Raw genomic sequence first — 17,325 nt, 5'->3', positions numbered from 1 at the left:
ATTTTTAAACGATCACGTTGTGGTGAAACAGATTTTTATATTTTTTGAATGAATGAAGCTACCGTTTAGTTACTGTTACCGACCGTTTTAAGATCCACAACTTTTGAATTGATTTTATTCTTTTATTTGTGAAAATTAATTTCACTTTTGCTTCAGTACAGCTTCCCCATAGCAACAGTACTTTTTACAGTCTCCAGTCTCTGGAGTATGACACGTTATGCATGTAATACTTATGCAACCCCCCCCCCCTTTGCTTTAGCAACACATATTTTCTGTGTCAGGGAAACGCAAACATGAGCGCATATAAACATCTCTGCAGCACAACCCTTGACCTGCTGCCAGGTGTCAAATTCACTGTAAATGTCTGAGAGGTAACTCAGTGGATTAACCGGCTCCGTCAGCTCCTCCTCCTCCTGTCAGCAGCAGATTCAACATGATACAAAACCCCTGTACACGCGCAGCATCTTTAAAAAGCTGTTTGTCCATCAAGGCCGGCTGAAGGTCTTCATTGTGACACATCTGTCAGACGTCCGTGCAGGAGACGCAGCAGTTTCCTCTTTGAGATTCAAATCAATCAATGCAGCATTCTCCAGTAAACAGAACTAAACACAGAGGATAAAATGAGCTTTGTTTATAACTGTCTCAGTCCAAATGTCCGTCCAACCAGGTTCATGTGAGTGTGAAAGGACCAGTTGTCGGTTCCTAACAATAGTTTTAATGAGGTGTGTTTTACAGTTAGGTCACAACCAGAGGAGGAGCGACACCTGGGACCGATCAGGTAGAAAGAGAAAGAATCTCGAATCACTTCAGTCACACAAAAGTCACTTCACAGAATGAAATAGGGCGCGGGGGTGGGGGTGGTGTGTGTGTGTGTGTGTGTGTGTGTGTGTGTGTGTGTGTGTGTGTGTGTGTGTGTGTGTGTGTAGAATCAGGTAGAACTGACAAGACTGATCACGCCCGCAGCTTTGAGTCAGATGAATGTGAGCCGGGCTGGATTCACACAGACATTTGTCCTGTGTTAAAACACAACAGGCACGGGACAAACAGGTGGAGGTGTGTCGTTTACGTGCAGTTGAAACTAAATACAGTGTCTTAAAAACAGCCTGCTGCTGCTGCTCAGTTGGATCAGGACTGAATTTAGTTACTGTGGATGCCAGCACCACATTTCCTGTTACTGCATTTCTCAGTCAGCTCTTAATGTGAAACAGTCACAGGAAACACTGCCTCGTCTTTACACTTGGTGCTTCTACCAACATGAGGTTTGAGGTCACATGTGGGTCACTGGCCCACTCGGCCTCAGGATGACCGTCAAGGTGTGAATGACTCCACAGAGGTTAAATACCTGCAACACAAGAACTGAAGAAGCCTTTCAGAGGTGAAACGTCTTCAGGATCCGTCAAGCTCACGTCAAAAAGCAGTTTGGGAGCACAGTGACCACAACGAGCACTAGATCCGACGTCAGGGATTAAATTCATTCATTCATTCAACTACTGCACATGTGCAAAACCAGAAACCCGAACAACTTTCAGTCAGGTGACTCGACACCTTCCAGCTGCATCCACGCTGGTACAAAGCACAGGACTGACACCACACACCCGAGTTCGACTCCAGACGCATGTTCGTCTTTGGTTTATGCAACAAAAAGAGAGAAAAGGTCCTGGTTTAAGTAAATGAACACGTTGTGTCGATAGTCACAACAACATAAACCAAGCTCCTAAACTGAACCATGGGATCCATGGATCCTGTAGGAAACATTTCACTGCTCTGTTCACTAAACTTCATATCCTGATATTATGGTTGAAATTACTCAGTTTAGCTGAACAGTGTTTCAGCAGGCGCTCAGTGTGTCGACAGGCAAACGTCGACCTGTACCAGCAAGTTCCACTCCGTGTGTGTGTGAACCGTCTTTACCTGGTTGGGTGGAAACATCGTTGTGAGGACATTTTCTCTGCTCTGCACGCCCTCATAAAACTGTGTGAGGTGTAAGACCTGGTTTCAGTGTTCATGGTTTTGGCTTTTAGTTGTGATGGTTAAGGTCAGGGGTTGGGGGGCAGCAAATGTATCCCAGTGAATGTGTGTCCTCACAACTATAGAGAGACACGTGCATGTGTTGTGATTACACGTTAGAGTAATAACAGCCGTGTTGGGTGGAATACCACAATGATCAGTCAGAGATGAAGATCAGTGCAGACAAATACAGAGTGATGATTTGAAGTCAGAGGACGAACACGTCCACGTGTCACTACAGCCGAGTCAGGACATTAAAATGAACATAAACAACATGAACATTAATTATTTCCTCATATTAGAAAAGATGAATATGAGCCATTGTCTGGTTGGTTGGACAGAATAATTAAACCCGTCTCCAGTGATGCTGCACTGCTCCACCAACACAGGACAACTACTAATGTCCCTCGTTCTAATCTGCGTTGATGGATTTAAACCTGTTACAAGGTTCAACAGCAGAGGTGATGAGGAAATCTTCAAACAAGCATTTGTATTAATGCTGATTAATGCGGTGTTGAACTAAAATAGTGAGTTGTGAGTTTTAACAGGATTCATCCCCTGGTGAAGGTTCAGTCTGGAGTAAAGCTGTGTCGCCAACGTCAGTGTGGATTTGTACTTATTTAAAATAGAAATACTAAGAAAGTGCAGCAGAGCTTCAGCCCAGTGGTGATAGTTTAGATTTAGACTCGTCTCAGGACGTTGGAGCGGATCAAGTCTCTCCCAGTCTGATCTGAGATATGTGGCACCTGTCGAGGCAGGAAAACATTCACCTCAGTTAATCTTATTCGCTCATGGAGAACGGTGATCTCACAGCCCCACCCACCTCCAACGGGAGCTCAGGCCTAATCAGAAGGACGGAAATCACCCATGTGGGTCTGGAGCTAAAATAATTATCCTGATCAAACCTTTTTAACCTCGTTGAATCGTCCTCATTCAGACTGCGACTCCCAGTCTGTGAACAAAGTGTTTGTAGCTTCGTTCAGTCTGAACATTTGCATCACTCTGTTATTTACATAAAAAAAAATAAAGGTTGAAGGACTGGACCGACTGGATGTGTGCACAGCAACACTGACAGGCGGCTGCTGCTCCTACAGTAAATTATTCATAGTTTCACTTTTAGATTCAGTTGATCCAGAACTAAAAGTCCTGTAGTGGTTTGAAATGGTCCCTCGCTCCATCAGGCTCCAACTTTTCCATTCATTCCATTCGCACTACATGAAGGAGGAGGACAGTTCACAGGAAGAGACCGATTCATAGAAGCTCATGTTTGAGGAGTATCAGAGATCAATGAGGTGCAGACACAAACACTTTGAAGGACTTCATTTGATCATAATGCAGCAGGTGATGTTGCAGAACCGTCACTGTCATGATCAGTTACAACCCACAGTAAACTGGACTCAAATGTCTGCTGTGGGAAAGTCTAACTTAATAATTAGCAGAGCTGCTGGGAAGTAGAATATATCACTTATTGCAATAACAGAAACAATAATCTGTCATAAGATGTTCGTAAGTCGTCAAGTTGTCCGGCGACACACACAGAAGATCATCTGGAGGAGTAAGTGTCAGTCAGTCACTTCCTCTTTTGTGTCTCTCAGCACATACTTTAGGAACTGTTGTAGTGAGTGTGATGAGCGCATTCAGCTTTTCTCAGCAGCTGTTACATCATTGTTTGGGAAGAAGCTGATTCATAAACAGTCATATACTGGAAATGTACTTATGTCTTCAGGGTCAGCTAAGAGAACGACACTCGCCAGCTTCAGCAGGAAATTTAAAATGCTCCCAGCCCAGCAGCTCAGCTCATGACGTGCACTCTGCAGCGAGGAGAGAAGATTCAGAAAGATCCCTCCTCATGTTGTTGACCTCTGACCTCTAACCCTCATTTTCAGCTGCTGTTAAAAAGCATTTTCTGCCTCTTAGATCAGAGTTTGGAAATATTTCAACCACATCGTTTCCTTTTTTAACCTATTATCACTTTTTATTATTGTTGATTATGTTAAACAGAGTCTGGAAACACGAGTCAGGAAGTTTTCCCAAAGATTAGATTTTATTAAACTCAACGTCATCGGTGACATGACCTCGTTGTTTTGTCACGTCAGGTGTCAGTGATGTTCTTTTCTGTGTCAGGTCAGAGGTCATCATTCAGCCTTCAGCTCTGTGGCTCCATGATTTGTTGCAATCAGGAAAAGATAAAGGATGTGAGTGTGGCTGTGACAAATTTATCTCCTCTGAACGACGTATTGAAACATTTTGTTCCTCGTCAACGCGTCACTTCACGTGTACATTCATTACATTCATGTGTGATTCATAGTTAATGGAATTTCAAGAGAAGATAATTACAGTTCTTTAAATTATTCAATATTAACCAGAATCTGTATCACTGGCTCCTGTTGTAATGTGAGAATTTCCTTTAACAGGAGGTTTTGATGAACAACAGTGTTTAATAAACGTCTATTTAAACAGTGTGATGTATGTTGGAAGAGGACAAAGGTGTTGTTGAATGTTGTTTGATATTATTAACAACTGAGTGCAAAAGCAAATAAAACAGCACATGAGATGGTGTGAATCATTTCATAGAAATAGATTTTACTCTAGAAACCAGTTCCCCAGTTCTTTCCTCTGGCCTGCACCGCCCTCTGCTGGCTGTGCTGCAGTATAACAACATTTCCTACAGTTCATTTCTGCTTCCTGATTTTTTTTTCTTTATTAAAAACACACACACAAAAAAAAAACAGATATTTATCATACACTTTTAAATAAAGTCTTCATTGTTATAGCCTTTGTGTTTTTAGTAAAGTGATTTAATGCAATTTAATGTTTTACTGCACAATCAGCAACTTTGCATTTCATTAACTTCTCGAGGGTCGTTGGTTCATCTGACCGTGATGAGTGTCACTGAGTTGAGGTGTGAATGTGTGTTAAACAAATAATGTATCAAACAATGAACAAGCTGTTTTCTGCCACATTGTCTTTAGTCATGAACTGTATCTCTGTGTTTTCATGGTCAAGGCTGCTGCACCTTCTGTTTTTAGCCTTTCTTCAGCCTCCCTCTCTTTATAACGTCTTATCTGAGAGGGCTGCGGTGTTCTCACAGTCTCTTGTAGCCTTGTCGCAGTTAGTCTTGATTGGAAATCACAGGTGTAATCACTTCTATTGTAGTGCTCACAGGTGTGCTCACCTTTGTTGCCCTGCACCTGGACTTCAACTGAATGGTACAACAACAAGACATTTTACCATTTGAATGGTTTGTACAGAGGTACACTCGCCTTCACTGTCTCCTTTCATAGCACACTTCCACACTCTCTGTCAGAAGATGAAGTCTGATAATGTTGGACTAGTTTCATCCTTCGTGTCCTGAACACACCTGTGTACCTTTTCTTACAGCAGAGATCTGTGTCAGTGGTATAAAAACTTCCACAACAGCCGGTTTTTGGTACATTGATAGTATTTTTTTGTTTTGCTTTTTATTCCAAACGTGTGTCTATATATTGAACATCAGAGGGCCGGACCCCTCCTACAGTCACCCCACACGTCGATATCAATAATAATGATAACAATAGACTCATCAGAATAATGTCCATCTGCCGTCTCTGTCCTACTGATCAGCAGAGCACTGCTGGTACAAATCTGAAGGAGGAGAAACTAAAAATCAAACAAACAAACACAACAGGATTCACTCTTCATCTCCACACACACACACACACACACACACACACACACACACACACACACACACACACACACACTGAAATCCCCCATTTACATCAGCGTTCCTGTGTTTTACTCCCGTGTTTGTTGAATCACATCTTCTCTGTCTCTGCTGCTGCTGAAACAGTTCAAGACAAAGACAGAAAGTCCAGGTGCTGCTTTTTAATAGAACAGTGTTTCCAAATGAGGTCATCATGAAAACGTGTTATATTATCATATGATTTTCATTTGGGGGGTGAACTGTAAAGCAAACACACGTGTAGTGATCAGCACTTGTATCCACAGACTTCTGGACGTTGATCGAATCATCTCCTCATGATTTAATGTTAAAAGAACGTAACTACAAAAAATAAGAAAAAGGAAAACAAACAATGCTCTGATTGGACAGGATGGAAATTACAATCACATATTTTGCTGTTTTGTTCCTCAACTTCACCTGTGTGTGTGTGCGTGTGTGTGTGTGTGCGTGCGTGTGTGTGTGTGAGCTCCACTGATTGAAACACATCTACACCCTGCACTTTGATCAAAATGAGCCTCGAACATAAGAAGCTGTACTGAGGTAGTTCTTCTCCTTCCATAGAGTTGGGCCAATGATCGGCCACAACATTAAAACCTCTGACAGGTGACACGAAGAACATTGGCAAAGGGGCGGGGGGGTTACTGGGAACAAAGAGAAGAGCCAGTTCTTGACCAGATGATGTGTTGAAAGCAGGAAAAGCTGAAAACCGACAGGGAGGATGTTAAAATCATCAACCTGACAAATAAAAAAACATTTCAGCAACGTTTAATGAATTTATCGACCTGGCAGAGGAGTTTTCAGGAGTAGTCTCACTGAGCATACTGGGACTTTTACACTACAGGTAAAGTAAGAACTACCTCAGCACGACTTCACTCACGACAGTTCACGTCTGTTTCTGCACTTTGTCGACACAGCAGCACAGAGTAAAGAGCTACATCCTCCACAGACGTGTAAATGACTAGGAAACTGTACAGCTGCTCTGCTACTGTGTGTGTGTGTGTGTGTGTGTGTGTGTGTGTGTGTCCTCCTTTACAAACACCCGGCTCAGTGTTGGAACAGTAAACCATGCGAGTGCTGATCGACTCCGTCCAGCTCTCAGTGTCTCTGGATCTTCTTCGCGTGGCACAGAGTGTAATGACTGGTTGAGGCAGGAGGTGGACGCCCCCCCCCGGCAAGTTTACAGACCCCGTCTGACGGTGTCCCTCCACTCAGTCATGCCCCCCAAGTAAGTCTGTTGGTGGGTGTGTTGGCGTCTTGGCAGGGGGCAGTGGTCTGGGTGGTGGTGCTGGTTTGGATGTGATCCCCCGTGGGCTCGGCACCCCTCCGCCCCCATCACTGTCAGCTCTGTCTGTTGGGATTGGGGGAGGGGGCGGTGGGAGTCGGGGTAGTGACATGGAGCCGTGGTGGTAGTGGAGGTGGTGGTGGGGGTTGTGGCGGTAGTGGTGACCCGGTGTAGCCACCGAGGGTGGGATCCTGGAGCAGGACGAGGCGGAGGAGGACGAGGAGGGTGGAGGAGGCGGGGGAGGTGTGAGCGAGGCCGGCCGCAGACTCTGGATCCGCCGGCACTCCTGACAGATCCGCACGTGGCTGCAGCTCTGCAGGAAGCTGCGGGGCGGGGCGGGGGGGGCAACCAGGACCGACGCCTGGGGAATGGGAGGACTTGTGCTGGTGGTGGCGTTGATGCCTAGTGGGTCCTCCAGGAGCCTCTGGGGGCCTGGGCCCAAATCAGGGCCTCCTCCCATCCCCCCACCAATCCCTGCCAGCCCACCTGTTAGGGGGCCGGCACCACTGTACAGTTTGCCGTTACTGAGACGCATCTCACGGACTAGACGGATGGGGCGGGGAGCCGCCAGAGCCAGGCGGGACGGGTGACGCAACACTCCACCTCCAGCACTGCTCAGAGGGCGGCGGCGGCGAGAACGAGAGTTCTTCTTACAGGAGACGGCGTTTCGGAACTCGGTCAGCATCTCCTGACAGACGGACACCTGAGAGACGGAGAGTCACATGACATGACCTCAGTGTCAGTATGAATGTTCATTTATTTACCTTTCAGACCTTTAATTCGTTCGAGCAGCAGGAACTTTATTCATTGACTGTTTTCTACTATTTTTATCTGAGTGTGTGTTAATGCTGTGCAGCTTCCCACCTCATACCAACATTATCTCTAAATGTGTGTGTGTGCATTTGACCTGTAATCTGTATTTTCCACCAGGGCAGAAAGTCAAATAAAATGACAGATAAATGAGGAGCAAATGAAAGTCACAACCAAACTGTATCAGCAGAGGACGAATGAATGAATGAACGCAGCAGGAATACAAATAGAGAGCGAGACACGACCCTGAAACCACAGCTTCCTGGTTGGAAATTTTAATGTTGAGTCTTTTAGTCCTTCACATCACGTCTGTTTACTTTAGGTCTACACTGTGTAGTCCAACTAAGTACAGAATGAGCACGTTCAAATTAGTTTGGTGCTGCAGCGGAAACACTTTCAGCTCCAGTTTGTTTCATTGATTGACATTTTGTGGATTCATTGGAGTGATTGTTATTTGTTTCAAGGTTTTTATTTCATTAAGTATGAAACAAAGCTGCTGGTTACAGCTGTGCTGCTCTCTTGTGGCAAGAAATATATTCACATCTGTCAAAGTACGTTTCACATAAAGAAAAAGGTACTAAATAACATTTTTGTGAAGCTTGGTGAAGATTTTACTGAGCTGCACTTTTTACTCCCATTTCCGGTCTCTATTCTGTATCCTCGATTCTTCTTAACATATGAAGAAACTCTAGATGTCACAACACCTTCAGGGCATTGACACACCAACCAGACCTCAAAGAACTAGAGGCGACTTGGACCGATTCTAGCTCAGCCTCATGTCTCTGTTGTCTGGGCCAAGAAATAGGACTAAGAAATAACTCTGTCTGCCAGCAGGTGGCGGTAGTCTGTGACCAAACACATTGGACTCTTTCACTGACGAGTCTGCCGATGATTCAAAATGCTGAATTGGCTGAAATCAGACCAAATCAGGCCAGTTCCAACAGTGTAGGACACACAGCAAAGATTTGACTGAACGACTGTCGGCTTGGTGTGTCATGGCCCTAAAGACAACAACAACATGATTTTATTAATGGACCTACTGAGCAAAGAGTAAAAGGTTAAACTGTGAGATTTTTGAATGGAGTTTTGAATGAAACACATTCTAACAACACTGCACACTGTGTAAAATGAGAGGACAGACCAGAACACGCAGGCGGGTGACCTACTGAAGGGTTTGAGCTGAGCTTGAGGCCAGGAGTGGGGCAGGAGGTGGAGGACGAGAGAGGAAGAGGAGGAGGATGAAGGTTTACCTCGTCCGTCTCTGCAGTGCGGCGTGTGGACCATACGAACTCCATGATGGCCACGAAGACAGCGATGATGAGGCCGCAGATCAGGACCACAAAGATCCCACCGATGTTCTCCATGCCAAGACCTGAAACACAGAAATGGTGAAGTACAGGAGAATCCTCAAACTGGAAAATAGCTACTGGAGAATCCTCAAACTGGAAAATAGCTACAGGAGAATCCTCAAACTGGAAAACAGCTACTGGAGAATCCTCAAACTAGAAAATAGCTACAGGAGAATCCTCAAACTGGAAAATAGCTACTGGAGAATCCTCAAACTGGAAAATAGCTACAGGAGAATCCTCAAACTGGAAAAGAATCCTCAAACTGGACGTCAGCTACAGGAGAATCCTCAAACTGGAAAATAGCTACTGGAGAATCCTCAAACTGGAAAACAGCTACTGGAGAATCCTCAAACTGGAAAATAGCTACTGGAGAATCCTCAAACTGGACGTCAGCTACAGGAGAATCCTCAAACTGGAAAATAGCTACTGGAGAATCCTCAAACTGGAAAATAGCTACAGGAGAATCCTCAAACTGGAAAACAGCTACGGGAGAATCCTCAAACTGGAAAATAGCTACAGGAGAATCCTCAAACTGGAAAACAGCTACAGGAGAATCCTCAAACTGGACGTCAGCTACGGGAGAATCCTCAAACTGGAAAATAGCTACAGGAGAATCCTCAAACTGGAAAATAGCTACTGGAGAATCCTCAAACTGGAAAACAGCTACTGGAGAATCCTCAAACTGGAAAATAGCTACTGGAGAATCCTCAAACTGGAAAATAGCTACAGGAGAATCCTCAAACTGGAAAATAGCTACTGGAGAATCCTCAAACTGGAAAATAGCTACAGGACAATCCTCAAACTGGACGTCAGCTACTGGAGAATCCTCAAACTGGAAAATAGCTACTGGAGAATCCTCAAACTGGAAAATAGCTACAGGAGAATCCTCAAACTGGAAAATAGCTACAGGAGAATCCTCAAACTGGAAAATAGCTACGGGACAATCCTCAAACTGGAAAATAGCTACTGGAGAATCGCACGGTTACACGTCTTCATAGAAAAGACAAACCGTGTTTAAACAGAGGATTTCCCTTCCCTCTTCCCTTCTATTGGAGAGTGCATGTGGGAGACTCACATCCAAAAACATAGTGAATACTGTGTAATCAGCAACAAAGACACACTTGATTAGGTCTAATGAGTCTTCAGGGGACCTTAATGGCTTGATTTTTTTTCAGGCTTCACACACTTGACAATTTTGGCAGTGGGAATGAAGAAAGCTACAGATGACAGCGAGCAGCAGATGTATTCCTGATCGATTCCTGGTGCTAAAAACATGATCTGAGAGAGAAACTCGATGAAGAGGAACCGACTGGGCTTGTTAAGTGAGACACAGTAGAAAAAAACACATTTATGTGGGTCAGTAATGGAAACATTCAGTCATCATAATCAATTCTGAAACTAAGAGGGAGTCGATGGACGCGGACTAAAGACAAACGCATGCTGCCATGTTTCATTTCTCATTTTGTCAGAAAGACAATAGGAACCATCATTTTGTTGTTATCCTGGCTCACTGCGTGGTTCTAGTGATGACAGTGCTGGTCTGCATTTCTGCTCGTTAAGAACCCACAGAACAAATCTCAACAGCTACTTGATGTTTTACCATTAAAATATGATCCAAACATCTTGATGATGAAGAATTGGACGTCCGGTGTTTGAATTGTGCCTAAACAATGAGCAGCAGTCGTAGGAGAGTGTCAGGACGCTCACCTTTGGCCCGATGGTCCTCCTCTTTGGGACACTGTCCTCCCTCCCACCAGCGTCTCTTCAGGATCTCCAGCCTGTTGCTCTCCTGCATCTGTAAAATCCCCAGAGTGATCTCGTCTCTGTAGGGGGAGCCTGAGGAGGGAGCAGACAAGTTGTGGGACTACTGAACTGTCACATTAGTATTTTCAAGCTGCTGCCACGTCATTAATAGAAAATCTATTGATGTTCAGCAGGTTGTTGTCGTTCGTTTGATTCTAACTGTGTGTCAGAAATGATTCTTTATTTCTGCAACATAAACGTGATTTAGAAGAAAAATAAACCAAGCTGTTGTATAATGGGTGAATGAGCTGTGCACAAGCTTCACTGTTTCTTCTGAACGAGTGACCAGCTGTGTTTTGTGTCAGAGAATAAAAGGCAGTAACGCCTACAGGTCACCTGCTCACCTCTGCTTTGTTAACACGTGTAGAACCGACGCAGCCTGCTCTTTACTGCTCTGCAGGGTTTTATATTGATATTCCCCCTCAGGGGCCACATGTGCTGATACGGTGCAGTGATACACTGAGCCAGTAAAGAACATGACACCTGCATCTTTTATACAGTACAAATCAAACATGCTCAGTGCACCTGAGGTCTGAGCAGAGCTATATATAGACCTGAATGGGTGCCGTGGTTTTAAAGACTGGTTGTAAATATGAAACCTAAACGTTGTGGTTACACACACATCACTGCAGTTTGAGTCCTGCTGAGGACCTGTTTGGCTTTTCACACCCATGTTTACTACCTCTCTCCACTGTTAAACCGGAAAAATAAAGTGCCAAAATAATCTTAAAATGGGGATAATGGTCTCCTCCTGCGACCATAAAGTCTCAGTGTCATGAGATAAACTAAGTGTACAAGTGCTGCGACTTATTAAAGTTACTGAAGACGTTCCACACACAGTAGGAGTTGATTCAGCTTTATGGTAATACAGTGTCTGTATTGGTACCTGTGATTAATATTCTGTCCTCTACTGTTTTAAATGAGTTAACGCTCGTCCTCACTTCCTCCCTGTGACTCTCCATTAGTCATCTTTGCTTTTATTCCATTAAAAAGTGACTCTGACTTTCACAGAGCGACAGCAGGAAGTGTGTTGGTGTATTTCAGGGTAAAACGAATCGAGGCCTTTGATAATATGATGGCACTTTTACTGGTTAGATGCTCCATACTTTACAGATAAAGAATGATTCTTTTGTCACTTCCTGACATTTTACCTTCTTCAAATGTGATACATGTCTTATTTTGGAAACAGCTCTTTGAAGTAAATGCCCTCGTTTGGCAGGTTTTCAAAAGACTGATAAACTTTAGTAGTTTTATTTTAATCCAATGATTCATTCACATCTTTGACATTAGTTTACGTGTGATGCTTTAAGTACCTTAAGACAACCTACTGTAATACTTTTTTTCAATTATGTAATATTAGATACTCCATTCAGGCCAGGCTAAACAACAGAAACACTTCTCTGCATGGTGCACTACAGGTCAACAAAAACACAAATTACTGTACATCCTCCACAAAGATCATAGCGATCACCTTCATGGTGGAGGATTTACTGCAGGATCCAGAAAGGTGGGTCTCAGGGAAGGAATTTGGGAATGTGCATGGATCCTCTCAGTTGTGTGAACGTCAGCTCCCAGAGCTCCAAACAGATTCTTTAGTTTTAAAGTAGCAGCAAGTTTTATTTTCTGATGCTAATCGCTCAGTGTCAGTCAGCACTGTTAATATGGGACACGAAGTCTACCCGGGGCACCTGGGTGAGGCTGCTGTTTTTATTTTAATCACTTAAGGGACAGATTGACTGAAAACTCATCTATTTCTTTCCTGTCTCCAAGCTGTTGCCTCTCCTCTCTCCCCCACCATCTCCTCCCGGAGCCCTCCATTAACTATGTTAATCTATGCACTAACACTTATCACCAGAAACAAGTCTGTGGCAGATGACGAGGTGAGGCCAGACACAGGCAAGGTGTCTGCAGACCAATGCCAAATTGGAATCAGGATGGATTCAATTTGCCAGGAGCAGCTGCACAAAGAATATGACCTGGTTAACTGCAAAGACAGAAGCGACACACGGTGATGGACAAAACCTAACACGGCCTCAATATATTAGAATCAAACTGTGATGTGGAAGCAGACTAACAAACACGATTACACAGCAGAAAGGACACACACAGACAAAAAGTGGTGTTAAAGGAGCAACTTTTCTGTTTCCAGGAAGGACTGAATGTTCTTATCATGGGAATACAGACAATATACTGCCATTCTACTGAAACTCTGAAATCTCCCTGCAAAAGCTCAACTTACATAAATTCACAGATTACAAGAAGTTTTAGGTCTAGAAAACACTGGTCGTCGGGAAATAATATGGGTAATATGGATAAATGGAAATCACTATGGGATGAGATTTGGGATGCATTAAAGAGCTTCTCTGTGCTGTTAAATTCAACCTCTACTGAGGACATGGTGTTGTTGAATCATTGACTTTGCTCTTCATCAGTTCTCATGAAACAGGCGCCCACTCACCCAGAGGCATGCCGATGCCGTATCCCTTGGTGTCCAGCAGTCCTCCAATCTGCGTGAGGTTGCAGTTGAGGCTGCGGTAGTACTCATTCATGGTGCTTTCCATCAGGAATGCGTACTTGGAGTTGAGGACGCGGGCGATGCCTTCCTCCGTGCTCTTCACGAACACGCTGGGCTGTTTGGAGTACATGTAGTTCCACATCCGCTGGTACGTCTGGTACCGCGAGTTCTGAAGTTTAAGAGAAGGGTCAAAAGAGACAACATGAATTCGACATGAGAGACATGAACCCTTCAGTTTAGAAGTTTGGACACAAATATTGTAGTTGAATCTGCATTTAAGAAGTCTTTAAAATGTTTGTTGTCAGTGTTGTGTAACAGTGAGGAGGTTATCATTGTTCATTTATTTATTTTTTTAACTTTCTGTTCAGTACTGTAACTAACTAACTAAGATTCAACCCTCTGTAGTGTTCTGTTGTGGCTCAAAGCTTCAAACCCCAAACTGCTAATGCGCTGTAATTTCCTAAAACTGCTTTTTCAAACAAACAGAAGGACATGATGCATTAACTGGGGAAATGTCTTCATATGTCACAGACACAGTGGAAGAGGATTTATCAGACTCTGAAGCACAGATAATACCTGAAATCATTTTATGTCTTTTTTTAAAGAGTCCAAGTGAACTTTTAATAAACTCGATCTTGTTCATATCATAAACACATTTTAAAGGACATGTTTTGGTTTGTTTCTGTTTTATAATGAACTTGCAGCCTCACCATGAAGAAGGTCATGGTGGATCCTCCGTGGATGGTGCCGTACTGGATGTTGGTTTGGTCGGCCAGATCATCTGCAGACTCGATGGGGACCTCCATCCTCTGCACGGTGAGAAACGCTGCCAGGTTGGCCGTGTAGGACGAGATAATGATTAGGGTGAATGCCCACCTGAGAGGAGGAGAGAAGAAGAAGACGAGCATTAACCTTTATTTACCTTTAGAAACTTCCAAATCCTCACTCTCTGTTTTTCCATTTTTCATTATGAGGAGACAGATGGATGCTCTGCAGGAAACGTCAAGAGTTTTAGGTAAAAGTCATCAACCTAAACATGAACTCAGGCTGCAGCAGAGACGAGCAGGACGCCTCTGCTGCAGAGGAAATGAGACGGAAGTGATGAGCAACAGAATTAAGAAGAGAGAAGTTTGACAGAAACAGGGGGCGGATAACTGAGAATGAGGGAGAACGAGGGAGAACGAGGGAGAACGAGGAAGGAGTGAGGCAGGTGAGATTAGAGAGATTAAATGTAAACCATCCTCATCATGTTGGAAGATGTGGTTTTAAAGCTTCACAGAGTTGATGTTAGACCCTGCTCAGAGAATTGTCTTAGTTAAATTTGTGTGTCGAGTTATTTGAACTCTGTAGTTTGCTGAATTAAACTTGAATCTGACCACCACCATTCTCTCCTTTCTAATCCAACTGCAACACGACTCTCCCCCCTCCCCTTTGACTAACTGTGACAGGACAGTCAGACAGACAGACTTCACTATGTCGCAGTTGATGCTCCAGAAATCATGTGTTTTTATGAGGCTGAGTGCCTGGCAATGGCGAGAGCTGTCACAGAAAAGATGCTGATGGCCCCTCCAGTATCACTCCACCATCTGTCAGGCTGCAGCTACTGGGACTGAGGAAGGATGGGGGGAAGGAAACTAGAGAAGAGCAGCAGGAAAAGGACAGAAACACAAGGCAGAAAGGACTGATTTATAAATGTAATTCTTTTTTTTTATCTCCACAACCAGCAGCATGATGGAGGTTTGGCTTTAATATTATTGAAGTAAATATTTGTTATTACTGATTGTTGTCAGATTTGAAGTGGCCGTGGTTACACTGTGGCATTAAACACTTAATCAATGGGAAAACTAAACTAAAATGTGAAAGTGACAGATAATAATAAAAATGATAGGTGGTAAAATAAAAATCTGCAATAAAAAAAGGCTGAACTTTAAACCAAACAATCAACTTAAATCTACCAAAAACATCAAAATGCACACATTTAAAACTAAAAAGGACAAACACGTCACAGCTGTGAAATCCTTTCACACAACTCTTGTGGAACTAGTCTTCAGAGAAAAGGGTCAGACGCCAGTTTTTGTGGGACAGAGGATGCGAGAGGAGAGAAGAGATTTAGTGCAGAGTTGTGGAAATAAAATGCAAAGAGAATCTGACATCATCGTTTTCAAACGAGAGCCACTTTACCATCTGTTCACCTTCAACCAATGTTCATGAGGAGCGAAGGATGGACGGAGAAGAGAGGGAAGGAAAGAATGCAGCAGTATTTTATGTTTACCTGGAGGATTTAAAAATACAGCTCAGGGACAGATCTTTGCGGAGACCTTCATATTCAGTACAATGTAAACCTGGTAGTTATGTGGAATTCATTGTATGAAGTTTGGTTTGCTTTTGTGAGGTAGCTCCAGTATTATTACATAGGTTTAATGGTTCCTGGTCCGTGTTCAACACAGGAAACGTGACTCGGCCTGATCACATCGTCTCTCCTGCACTGAACCAAAGTGCTGTTCAAACCGCTGTCCGTGGTGCTGAAACCGAGTGTTCCCAGCCTGTAGAGTCCTGCAGCACCACGTTCAGTGTGTTCTCACCTTGTTACAAGTGTCTTTGTTGTCTAAACTACAGACTGTGGTGGTGCCACAGGGTTACAGAGCTGCTCTTACATTCATACTAAGTAGTGAAGCTTTTTTCTATGTTTAGGGGATAAAGAGACAAAGAGATTGGAATTAGTAAATTACTATGAAATGCACGTCTGGTCTCAGACAACCAGAGAAGTCCTATTAGTTTTTCTTCCAAAGTTTCCTTCATTGTTGTTTCAGTTTGTTCAGAGTTTGCTGCTGTCCTTACTTCACTACACCCACAGTTCATCTGCATAATTGCATCTTGCAGATGTGTAACTTTAATTGCTGAGGACGAGCACAGCCAACGCTCTGAAGGTGCACAGGATAGAAAAACATTATGCACATGTGAAAGGGTAGTTAGAAGGAAGTATATGAGCCTGAAAAGACAGAGGTACGACTGTGGAAGATTATACCCTGTCTAAACTAGCTGAGTAGTGGAATCATCCCATCTTGAATTTGCCATCAGTGTCACACAAACTGGATTCAGTCACCGTGCTGCAGATGGAAACACACAACGGCAGCAGTTCTATGTTAAAGCTCTGTGAAGCTGCTTCAGGTCACTGTCCAATAGCAGAGTATGAGTCAACTGTAATTTGTATGTCATGTTCACACCTGTAGGATTACATGGAGGCATATCATTCGATTCAGTTCCCCCCCGACCCCTGGTACGAACCAGACCCCGCTGACGCAGCGGGTGGACAGAGCCCGAGGCATGATTTCAGAGCCCTGCTGCATGAAGCCGCCCACTGGAAACCACAGGCTGTTCCCCAACGTGTACTGGTTCTCCAAGAAGTCCCGCCGCTCCCGCAGGCAGGGGTGAGGATTGTACCACTCGTAGGGACTGAGCCTGGAGGGGGAAGGGAGACAAAACACAATTAAAACAGTGTCATAAAAAACAAACTACCCCCACTAGAGTGGTTCTAGAGTGAAGTAAAGACTTTTTACAACACCAAAACTAGAAGAACACAGACCCTCAATTGGAAATGTTATTAGCCCACTCCATAAAAAGAAAAACATGTTGACTGCACTTTCTGTTGAACCTTTCAGTTCTGCAGTTAGAACATGGTTTCAAAAAGATTTCCATGTATATTCGCTGTTAAATATGTTTGTCCCACCTGCCCCAGACAGGAAAGAGTGAGAGCGACAGAAAAACTCTACTTCAGATACAAAAGAAAACAACATAATGACTGTGTTTGGAAGATTGACTGAAGCTTAAAGCACTC

General features: G+C 43.8%; 1 protein-coding gene across 1 annotated transcript in view; it reads right to left on the bottom strand.

Annotated features, from left to right (window-relative positions):
* Window positions 1-6,939: 6,939 nt before the first annotated feature.
* The window catches only part of LOC113155163 (glutamate receptor ionotropic, kainate 5-like), a 52,384-nt gene continuing 41,998 nt past the window's right edge, over window positions 6,940-17,325 (bottom strand). The window contains exons 14-19 of the mRNA XM_026349719.1: window positions 16,776-16,949; window positions 14,201-14,366; window positions 13,434-13,659; window positions 10,880-11,008; window positions 9,074-9,195; window positions 6,940-7,716 (exon numbers count right to left, since the gene is read on the bottom strand). Of these exons, the coding sequence (XP_026205504.1) occupies window positions 6,940-7,716; window positions 9,074-9,195; window positions 10,880-11,008; window positions 13,434-13,659; window positions 14,201-14,366; window positions 16,776-16,949 (1,594 nt within the window). The remainder of the gene's footprint in view (window positions 7,717-9,073; window positions 9,196-10,879; window positions 11,009-13,433; window positions 13,660-14,200; window positions 14,367-16,775; window positions 16,950-17,325) is intronic.

This window comes from Anabas testudineus, chromosome 11, assembly GCF_900324465.2.
Source record: "Anabas testudineus chromosome 11, fAnaTes1.2, whole genome shotgun sequence".
In the NCBI taxonomy this organism is placed as follows: domain Eukaryota; kingdom Metazoa; phylum Chordata; class Actinopteri; order Anabantiformes; family Anabantidae; genus Anabas; species Anabas testudineus.
Note: the sequence above shows the minus strand (reverse complement) of the source record. Positions and strands in the feature narration are given on the sequence as shown.